This window comes from Lolium perenne, chromosome 4, assembly GCF_019359855.2.
Source record: "Lolium perenne isolate Kyuss_39 chromosome 4, Kyuss_2.0, whole genome shotgun sequence".
NCBI classification, from domain to species: domain Eukaryota; kingdom Viridiplantae; phylum Streptophyta; class Magnoliopsida; order Poales; family Poaceae; genus Lolium; species Lolium perenne.
This window is the reverse complement of record NC_067247.2, coordinates 241,649,312-241,660,647: the sequence shown is the minus strand read 5'-3', so window position 1 is coordinate 241,660,647 and position 11,336 is coordinate 241,649,312. Positions and strand designations below refer to the sequence as shown.

The following is an 11,336-nucleotide window of genomic DNA, read 5'->3' as shown; positions in this document are numbered from 1 at the left end:
ATTTATATCTTTATGTTTATGATAAATGTTTGTATATCATGCTATAATTGTATTAACCGAAACATTAGTACATGTGTGATATGTAGACAAACTAAGAAGTCCCTAGTATGCCTCTTAACTAGCTTGTTGATTAATGGATGATTAGTTTCATAATCATGAACATTGGATGTTATTAATAACAAGGTTATATCATTGTATGAATGATGTAATGGACACACCCAATTAAGCGTAGCATAAGATCTCGTCATTAAGTTATTTGCTATAAGCTTTTGATACATAGTTACCTAGTCCTTATGACCATGAGATCATGTAAATCACTTATATCGGAAAGGTACTTTGATTACACCAAATGCCACTGCGTAAATGGGTGGTTATAAAGGTGGGATTAAGTATCCGGAAAGTATGAGTTGAGGCATATGGATCAACAGTGGGATTTGTCCATCCCGATGACGGATAGATATACTCTGGGCCCTCTCGGTGGAATGTCGTCTAATGTCTTGCAAGCATATGAATGAGTTCATAAGAGACCACATACCACGGTACGAGTAAAGAGTACTTGTCAGGAGACGAGGTTGAACAAGGTATAGAGTGATACCGAAGATCAAACCTCGGACAAGTAAAATATCGCGTGACAAAGGGAATTGGTATTGTATGTGAATGGTTCATTCGATCACTAAAGTCATCGTTGAATATGTGGGAGCCATTATGGATCTCCAGATCCCGCTATTGGTTATTGGTCGGAGCGAGTACTCAACCATGTCCGCATAGTTCACGAACCGTAGGGTGACACACTTAAAGTTGGATGTTGAAATGGTAGAACTTGAATATGGAATGGAGTTCGAATATTTGTTCGGAGTCCCGGATGAGATCCCGGACATCACGAGGAGTTCCGGAATGGTCCGGAGAATAAGATTCATATATAGGATGTCATTTTATGTGAATTAAAATGTCGCGGAAGGTTCTATGGAAGGTTCTAGAAGGTTCTAGAAAAGTCCGGAAGAAACCACCAAGGAAGGTGGAGTCCACATGGGACTCCACCTCCATGGCCGGCCAACCCTAGTGGGGGTGGAGTCCCAAGTGGACTCCCCCTTAGGGGGCCGGCCACCCCCCCATATGGGAGGTGGAACTCCCACCTCTAGTGGGAGTCCTAGCTTGGGTAGGTTTGCCCACCATATGGAAGGTTTTGGGTTCGGGTCTTATTCGAAGACTTGGAGACCAACACTTGGGGTTCCACCTATATAATGAGGGGCCAAGGGAGGGGGCCGGCCACCCCAAGACCACAAGCTGGCCGCCCCCCTTGAAGTGGCCGGCCACCCCCTCCCAAACCCTAGCCGCCCCCCTCTCCTCCATATCTCCCGCGTAGCTTTAGCAAAGCTCCGCCGGAGTTCTCCACCGCCACCGACACCACGCCGTCGTGCTGTCGGATTCAAGAGGAGCTACTACTTCCGCTACCCGCTGGAACGGGAGGTGGACGTCGTCTTCATCAACAACCGAACGTGTGACCGAGTACGGAGGTGCTGCCCGTTCGTGGCGCCGGAAGCGATCGTGATCAAGATCTTCTACGCGCTTTTGCAAGCGGCAAGTGAACATCTACCGCAGCAACAAGAGCCTCATCTTGTAGGCTTTGGAATCTCTTCAAGGGTGAGACTCGATACCCCCTCGTTGCTACCGTCTTCTTGATTGCATCTTGGCTTGGATTGCGTGTTCGCGGTAGGAAAATTTTTGTTTTCTATGCAACGTTATCCTACAACTTCGGGGACTAATGTTGGGGGGATGAACCCCGGTATGCCAAAGGCATGCCAAACCGGATGGTTTGAGCCATCAAGATACCGGTTTAATGTTTATTCCGGAGCTCGAAGTTAAGCGTTGGGCTGAGTAAATCTATACCGGTATCCCCAAGAGGGGTATACCGGTATAAGCTAAGAAGACACCGGATGACCGGTATGAGGTGCACTGTAGCACGTCGGCGAGACTGGTCAAAGATTCTCTCCAGAGCTAGAGGACAAAGATGAGCTAAGCAAAGTAGCTTTAAACGAAGCCCTGGCGCCAAAGAGGAAGGTGACGCCAAAAGCAACCGGAGGACGTCAGCCTCCCTGATTAAAGAGGATACCAGCGTCACCTATGATTAAAGTAACTTTGTAAAGTAGTTTGTCTATTCAAAGATGCCATTAGGGTTTCCTAGGGTTCCTTCCCCTGTAAGCCACCCTCTCCTCTGTATAAGGAGAGGGGGCACACCCCATCGCGGAGACGAGATAGATGTATGAGCTAAGTGTTGTGCTGTAGCGAGAAACCTGTAACTTCATAAGATCAATGAATAGAAAGATCTAGAGCAGAGTTCTTCCTTGTGTCTCTCTTCTTCTACCTCTGGCTTAGGCCTGGTTCTTGAGGAAAGCACCTGGAAGTTCATCCAATCTAATCGAAAACCCTCCCCCGAATCCTCTAGCGCCCATTCGGCCCCAACTTAAGCCATCCCATGGCATCTGTTCGTTCGCCACGACGACAGGGACTAAGCAATTCGTTGAAGCTAACATCCAAATACTATGGACCTTTTCGAATTTTGAGCAAAGTGGAACGAGTGGTTTATAAGCTCCAGCTACCATCAGACACCAAAATACATGACGTGTTTCATGTCAACCAATTGAAAAAGCATTTGGGTCCAGCAGCAGTACCAAATCCGCACCTGCCCTTGCAGACTTCTGAAGGTAAAATCAAAACCTATCCCTTGGCTATTCTTCAGCGCAGAGAGATACCTCGTTCTGCAGGTGCTTACGAGGTAGCTGTACCACAATGGCTCATACATTGGGAAAACCTCTCCGAGCAAGAGGCGACCTGGGAGGATGCAAAGTTCATTCAAGCTACTTTTCCTCATTTCAAGCCTTGAAGTCTTGACTCCCGTGGGCGGTAATGTCAGGATCTTGGTGTGTACTGCACTCCATCAGTTATCCAACGACAGCCACTGATTGCACAGCCAAGGATCCAACGGCTCAGAGTCCTAGTTACCATTCTTGTTTATGGTCGTTTTAATGTATTAAGCACTATCATTATTGCACTGAGTGCAGCTTACTATAATGACTAATTAATCGCGGCTCCAGCGTACTCCTTATAAGCTGGAGAGAGGGTGGAAGGGCGGCGCGATATATGAAAACCCTAAAATATTTCCCCGATGTTGTTGTTTCGTTACTCCCAGTTCTTCAATATTCTTCTTTAGATCTTGATTTATCCTTCCCGTAGATACCTTGCTGTGTTCTCCCATGTCTGGATCGTCCTCCCTTAGAAGGATCCTGACACCTGGCCGCCCGACTCCGCCCGACGCAGCTCCTCCCCTGGCCTCCCGACGCCGTCCCTTCCCTGGCCGCCGACCGCCACCAGTCTCGCCCAATTCCCACCACCTCCGGAGAGCCACGACCCGCGGTCAGTTCTACTCGCACGTGCAAATCGAGTTGAAGGACCCGATGGGTTTTTGGTTACTGTGTTTGAGGGCCTATTTGCAACAAAATGCTTCACCTATCTCATCTCATACACGTGCCTGCCAAACACCATCTCATCCAATCTCATCTCAGCTCATACATGTGCTACCAAACAACATCTCATCTCATTTCAACTTAGCTAGGGTCATCATGTATGAGAAGAGATAGTTATTCTCGGTTGCCCCGGGCTACCAAACACACCCATAGACTAAGGTTGCCCATCACTCCCTTGCTCCTTTTTTATGGCCCACCGCTCTCCCTTTTTTAAGTATCTATCTCGGCTTGCATTTTGGGGCGAGTACTTGCGGATTTTATTGTAAACCTGTCGTAATGTAACTACTTGTAGTAATTTCTCTTGCATCACGTGTGTGATTCGTCACACACGTCGTGTAGGAGGACGTCTCAACGTTAATATTGTGCAAATTTGGCGGGATCGTTGGAATCCTCATGGAGACACTGTCCGTCGCCATGGTGGTATCGACGGTGGCAGGGCTATGCAGATCTATGTTTTGATGGACCAACGGTTGATAGTAGTGACTGCTTCTGTAGTATGTGCATGAGGTGCTTGCTAAGTATCTACTATACCAGATGAGCGCTCCTATTTCGCTTAGTGGGTGTCTCAGGTATGCAATGTTTTCGGTTCCTAGTTGATGGAAGATTTTCATGCTTTCAAGGAATAAGACTCTGTTAGCATGATATTCTCTCATTGTCGTGTTTGTGGGTGTTGCGTGGTGGTTTCCGATTTTTTAATGTATGTTTCTTACTTTCTTGTCAAACTTTTGTTGTAACCCAGCAATACAAACCAAGTTGTGTGAGTCCAAACATCACCTCATCGTCTTGTCAGTCGTCTGTTCAGTGTTCACAGAAGCACAGCCCAACAACCCAGCCCAAAGCCGTGCGAGTCCAACCTCATCTCCTCGTCACCATCAGTCGTCTGTTCGCCACCGCACTCAGACAACCTCCGGCCTCCGCCTCCGATGGCGCCCATGGCCATCTCCACCCCTCTCGCCGTCCGCGCCTCCCCCTCCCGCCTACTCTCGCACAGGTAAACAGCTCCTTTCTACCTCCCCAGTTTCTCCCGCTTTTCTAATCATCTGCTGCTCGTTTTCACCTATTCTTTGCCCGCTCTCCTCTGTGTAGGCGGAGTGGAAGCAGTGCCTGCCCAGGCCTACGAGGTGAGCTTCTTTCTGTACTGTTTGGATGGAGCAACGGATTAAGTTTGTGTAGGGGAGCACTGTTTGGAATTGAATCGTTTGATTCGATCCGGGTTCAGTAAGGACTAAGGTGTCGTAGATTTTGGTCGTTGAATAAATTGACTGCGCATTGCATAAACTGATGATAAAATTGTGTAATTCAGTCGTATGCACTGCGTAATCATTTAGCTTTGCTGCTTAATAGACAGGCCGATAACCTTTGAGTTTTTTTTTTTTTTTTTTTTGCTCTGCCTATTTGAGACGATATCTTGATCGTTAGGTCTCTCATACAGAGTAGAGAACTAGAGTAATGATGTTACCTGAGAGTCTATAGCCCTAGAGTGCTGAACTTATTCCTAACATCAACAGTTTGAGGTCATTTGTACAGTACTTTTTGGGCCTAATTTCCAGAATGCATCAACAAGGCGAAAGAATATCAGAATATGTAGCAAAAAAAGATAGTATCAGCATTAGTGCATATTTCTTCAATTTGGTCCGATTTCGAAGTTGGTTTATGGCCCTGTACCTGTAGCAGGTTGAACTGAAATGTGTAAGATTGCAACTGCATTAAGTATATATTAGACACAGCAGTGTATGAGCACGATTTCAACATTATTTGAAGAGGAAGTCTGTCCTTAGCGTGATGACTGATGACTAACATGGTAATATTGTGGCTCGTTTTGGGGCTGGTTTTGAAGCCTTTGCACCAAAACAGTATATGCTGACAAGCTAACTGACTCGAATCGGCTAGGTTGCCAAAGCTGAGTTTAGCTGGTTGATGCTGACCTATGTTCAGGTAATTTGGAGGAAAAACAGCCTAAACAGGATCTGTCTTTCTTATTATAGGAAATCGTATTAGGAAAGGTTTCTTTTGGAGTTGGGTACCATATAAGCAAAAGGCTTTTAAAATTTTGTTCAAGCTACAAGAATGTCCCAACATCAACAGTTTTACGTAATTTGTACATTTATGTTTGGGCCTAAATTTCAGAATGAATCAACAAAGGGTGTGTGGATGAAAGAATATGCCGCAAAAAAGATAACAGCAGTAGTGCATATTTCTTCAATGTGATCTGATTCTGAAGTTGGTTTATGGCCCTGTTGTAGGTCGAACTGAACTGTTTAAGATTGTATCTACGTTAAATATATATTAGACACAGAGCAGTGTATTAGCACATATCAACCTGGTTTGAAGAAGAAGTTCGTCTTTAGCATGATGACTAACATGGTAATATGGATGTCGTGTCTAGTTTTGGGGCTGGGTCTGCAGCCTTTGCACCAAAACAGTATACACCAACAAGTTACTGGGTTGAATCGGCTAAGTTGCCAAAGCTGAGTTTAGCCAGTTGATGCTGACCTGTGTCCAGGTAATTTGGAGAAAGACCAGTTCAAAGTAGATTGATCCGCATTGGATCTCTCTTTCTTATTTATAGGAAGTCGTAATAGGAAAGGTCTCTTTAGGAGTTGGAGTACCATATAAGCAAAAAGCTTTTACATATTTTGTTGAAGCAATAAGAATTTCTAAAATCAAAATTGCGGGAGTCGGAGCATCCCCCACAACAAACTGGGGCAAGCGCTGTCAGAACCAGGAGGTTAATTCACTGTCCCTTAGATATCCCTTGTGATCAACCCTAGCTCCCGATATTATGTACTGCCACCCTTCTCGCGAATCTGAAACCCAAGCCACAAAAATGGAGAATATTTGTTCCTAAATTCTTTCGCACTATTTTTCTGCACGGTGCATGTTTTGTTTCTTCATTGTATTATATTCAATGGTTAAGTTGTTGTCTCACTCAAATTGTACATATAGGACTGCATGTTGTAACACCTGGTGTTTCTGCACAGTTCAGTGAGAGGATACAATGTCAATCTTATCTGAGGTGATATATTTGAAGCTACCATGGTTGACCTTGTCTATTTTTAATCTGGGTTGCCTATAAGAAGCTTTGATTATTTCTTTCTCCAGTCAGTACTGAAGTGCACCTGTAACATTGTAAATTATTATCTATAGGCAAAATACAATTGTGGCATCACAGAGTGAAAATCCACCTTTAATGCCTGCTATCATGACTCCTGGTGGCCCTCTTGATCTGGCAACGGTACTGTTGGGAAATCGTATAATCTTCATTGGTCAATATATTAACTCACAAGTGGCACAGCGTGTAATATCACAGCTTGTCACACTTTCTGCTATTGATGAAGAGGGTGATATTCTGGTTAGTGTACTTTTTTTTATCATTTAGCTTCATAACTTAATATTTTTCTTAATATGTGTAGCAGGCCCCTCAATTTTTTTAATATGTATGCTTTATTACACCATTGAAGTTATTTCTTCTTTACCAGATATATCTTAACTGTCCTGGCGGAAGTCTCTATTCCATCTTAGCAATTTATGATTGCATGTCCTGGGTATGCCATCTATAATCATTTTATGCCTTCTGTTTATAGATCTCGTGCTACATTCTTCATTTCTGTAGTTCCATTAAATGTTTTGGTTCTTGTTCATGCACAAGATTTCTTCCATATGATTAAGTTTTACGTTGTTGGCACTAGAATAATCACAAATACAGCACAATTTTTTTTTGTGCCTTCTGTTTATAGATCTCCTTCGCTAATGAGTAGGAGCATACATGTAAAATGCAGTTTGCTTTTAGTATTAATCATAATGTAATGCAAAAGATACTCTTAAAACCGTGGTAGTGCTTACAGGAGTTGTTTTCTTATATTGGTTTGGTACTGTCGTTGCTCGCGAGTCGCGACATGTCATTTCCCAAATCTGATCTAGCCTTAAAAGCATTCTTTTCGGCTGGCCAGGCCAAAAATGTTTATGTCTTGTACATACATCACACATGGAGATTCACCATTATTTCTCTCGCTTTTTTTTAACTTTATTTAGCCTCCTTCTTAGGGCATATATTGGGATTTTCTTATATTGCATCCAAGGCCCTTAGATTTGTAATTAGTAGTGCGGTGTCATTGTTTATATCATGTTGAAGTAAAAAGGACCACGTATTAATGCTGTTAAATGACGAACTGTGAACTTATTCCCGAAGCTGCAAATCAGGAAAAGGACGGTCTATTCCAAAGAGCGTTCACATTGTGCTTGGTCAATGTCTACTATCAGACATTCCTATTCCTACATGCTAACAGTAGAGTGTTACATGCTACAATTGGTTAGCACTGTCTAAACGTATTATATTATCTCTCCAGGATAGCATCCTATAGGGATTTGCATGCCCATGATATTGCATAACAGTCATATAGTCTTATATTGCCTTACAACTTGTGAGAAAAACTTTTTTGAACCTTTGGTTAGCAGTCCCAAACTTTAAATGCCGATATAAACATTTTGTTTCTTACAAATCATTGCCATGAATTTGACTTGTTTTCATGAAGGTTTAATTTATAATTCTTCCGAGTGAATTTCGGTGGTGAATTTAAATTAGTTGTGTTAATTTACAGAGTGCTTTGTTTGCCATTTACCAGAGAGACTTGCAACATATGTGATATGTAGACCCAGCGAATTAGTTTCATTTTGATGCTCTATGCCAACGCCTAAGATATTTGTGTGTATTCCCACAAACAGATCAAACCGAAAGTTGGGACAGTGTGCTTTGGTGTTGTTGCTAGCCAAGCAGCGATCATTCTCGCTGGCGGTGAGAAGGGCATGCGCTATGCGATGCCTAATGCTAGAGTAATGATTCATCAACCTCAAGGTGGATCAGAGGTACGATTGTAGCGGGATTAATTTTTAATCTTCTGTGACTAATTTGACAGTTACCAGCATTGAAGTTTTGCTTTGATGCTAACGATCGGGTCACCTGCAGGGTAACACGGAAGAGGTGAGGCGACAAGTTGGGGAAACGGTTTATGCTCGAGATGTAAGTGATTTTGTGACCACGAACAAGTCTATTACCTTATTTTGGCATGTTTTCCCCTCAGTTTTTTGAGGAAGCAGTGTCAATTTCGGCTGTGATTAAACTAAAGCTCCTGAAACCTTGTGCATGCAGAAAGTTGACAAAATGTTTGCTGCTTTCACGGGGCAACCCGTGGATATGGTGCAACAGTGGACAGAGAGGGATCGCTTCATGTCTGCCTCCGAGGTAAGCTCTCCTTTACGTAACAGAAGAAAGCAACCTGTGGTGGCAATCTATGAAATTTACATTTAGCCCTCTGTTTTACCCAGGCCATGGATTTCGGACTACTCGACGCACTGCTGGAAACAAGATTGTAGGCGAACCCCACAGCAAATTGGAGCTCAAGTTAGATACGTACATGGTTGCCAATTTCGTAGGGATGGCTAGAAAATGGGATGTCATTCGCCTCCTGTGGATTTTGTTGCGGCTGCGAGCGAGTCGTCGTAACGCCAGCTCAATGGTGCTGATTATGCTTGCGCCGCTAGTGTCAGCTAAGGAGAGTGTTCAGTGTAGACCTAGACAGTCCTTCAGGGTGTAGACCAAGGAGGGCATTATGACACGGCGATCGCAAAGGAAGGCAGCATGTGCCGTGCAGAACAATTTATGTATGTTGTATGATGCTTTGCTGATTTCTGAGCTGTTGCTCGGTGAGAAATGTTGTGCCAGATCGTTGAGAGTGTCTTTATGTTTAGCCCGGCTTTATATGTGCTGTTGACTTATGTGCTGCTACTCTGAGCTAAATTAGCCGTGCTTTTGTTTGTCCAATGTTTAGCCGTGTTCTGAGCATGTCCTTGCTGATCTGAGCTGCATGTTCTAGAAACCTGAATGCGGTTCAGTCCATAGAAGATTGGTGGAGAGTTGTGATTCAAAATAGAGGCCAACAAAGGAAGGCCTTGGCATTCCTTGCGATGCTAGTCCCGTGTGAGATTTGGAAGGAGTGGAATACCCATGTCTTCAAGAATCTATCATCGACAGTCAATATGGTTTTCATGGAAAATCAAAGAAGAGATGGCTTTGTGGAGCCTCGCCGGTGCGAAAGAATTTTGTACTCCGTAATATAATACCGCAGTACCGCAGTAGTAGCCCTATGTGTTGTTTGTCTTTGCTTTTGCCTAGCTTGGATTTGTTGACCTCTAAAAACCTGCTCGGTTGGTTGCTATGTGCGTTGAGGAGGTGTCTCGCCCTCATCGTGAGGAGGTGGCAAGTCTCAAGTTGTTGTTGACACGCATCGGCCGGCGATAGAGACATGTTTTTTTTGGTGTACATGAGCTCACCGCTTCGCTTCCACGTGGCTCCACTGAGCAAAAGTCATATGTGGTTGAGGAAGAACATCTCTACAATTCTTTCTCTCCTCGTGGTAGCCCCTGCCAGTTGTCGCAGCCTGTTGTGTCGGCTGACTCTGAGAGCGAGGACATAGATGAGTTCTTGGCTCCTGATGTTGCAGATCACGCTAGAGTTACATGAGTTGCGTGGAAATTCTACTGTAGTGCTTTCGTCGGTGTTGTGCTCTTTTGAGACCTTGGAGTTGGCCACCACAGTTCGAGCCTTGCTAGTCCCTCGCCTCTTTGGACCGTGGAGCAGTGTTGGTGCCTAGCTCTAAGGTTCTTTTTTTGGAAAAGAGCTTTGCGGGTTGCTCGCTAGTTTGGAGGCCGTTAGCCCTAGATATGATAAGAAAATTGTCTGCGTCTTGGTGGGAAGGCCTTGGAGGACATGATCAAGAAGGCGGGGAAGTCTCTTAGAAAGATATCTATTAGAACCAAAAGAAGGAAGATAGCAGTACAAGAAAAGTTTCAACAGCGGATTAATCATTGGACTCCTTTTAGGCTATCATGTATTTTTTTTTGTCTTCTTCTTTGCAACATTGTGCTCTTAAGTCGTCGGTTTTAGTTGGTTTAGAGGTTGCTTTTTTTTTTGGTGTTGCTCTCTTGTGGGTGTATTCTTGCCGTGGGCTTAGCTCTATTGTTGTAGGGTTTTGCTCAATTTTCTCCTAAAAACTAATCACTCTCTTCTTAACTTTCTTAATTAATAAATGAGGCAAAGCTTTTGTCTCTGTTTTAAAAAACAAAACCTTTATTAATTAATGAAATGGTAAATCTTTTTACCTTGTTTTAAAAAATGCATATTGTTGCAGTTCCTGAAGTATATGGGGCGCGTTTGGTAGGCTGGGCTGGAATCCTGCTCCACTGCGCCAGTGCGCGTCGCAGACGGTCCACGGGACAGATTCGGCCCATCATTTGGTCTCCTATTTTGCATCTCCGACTGCACATAACCGAACCGAAACCAAAAACCGAACCGAAAAAAACCTAACTGTAACCAATTTTCAGTTTTTTCAGTTTATGGTTAAGGTTTAAGTTAGCAATTGTGCTAACCATAGGCCTCTCGGTTATTTCGGTTAGAAACTGAAAAACTGCAGTTTTTACCGAAACTAACCGAACAGCCCAGCTCTACTTTTCCGAAGGCCCGGCCCATCCCAAAACTCGCACATGCCCCCTCGTGACCTCGTCTCACTCTCCTACTCTCGCTCGCACGGAGGCTGCGCCGAACGCGAATTCTAGCCACGTCCTGCTGTGTGCTGGCGGCGCACCCTCCGCATCTCACCTCTCCGGCTGTCCGGCGGCGGAAGTCCAGCGAGGCAGCGACGCGCAGACGCCCACCCCGAGGATCCACCACTCTGCCCCCTCCAGGACACCACTCCGCGGCTCTGTGCGCGCCTCGGCCCCCTCCACGACTCGAGTCCAGTCCAGCGAACTCCATCCCTCCAC

General features: G+C 44.5%; 1 protein-coding gene across 1 annotated transcript; it reads left to right on the top strand.

Annotated features, from left to right (window-relative positions):
* Positions 1 to 4,351: 4,351 nt before the first annotated feature.
* Positions 4,352 to 9,293, top strand: LOC127332465 (ATP-dependent Clp protease proteolytic subunit 6, chloroplastic). Its single transcript, XM_051358769.2, has 9 exons — positions 4,352 to 4,512; positions 4,608 to 4,642; positions 6,468 to 6,537; positions 6,669 to 6,873; positions 7,001 to 7,066; positions 8,244 to 8,384; positions 8,485 to 8,538; positions 8,668 to 8,760; positions 8,844 to 9,293. The coding sequence occupies exons 1-9, from the start codon at positions 4,445 to 4,447 to the stop codon at positions 8,889 to 8,891; spliced, it is 780 nt and encodes a 259-aa protein (XP_051214729.1). The 5' UTR covers positions 4,352 to 4,444; the 3' UTR covers positions 8,892 to 9,293.
* The last annotated feature ends 2,043 nt before the right edge of the window (positions 9,294 to 11,336 follow it).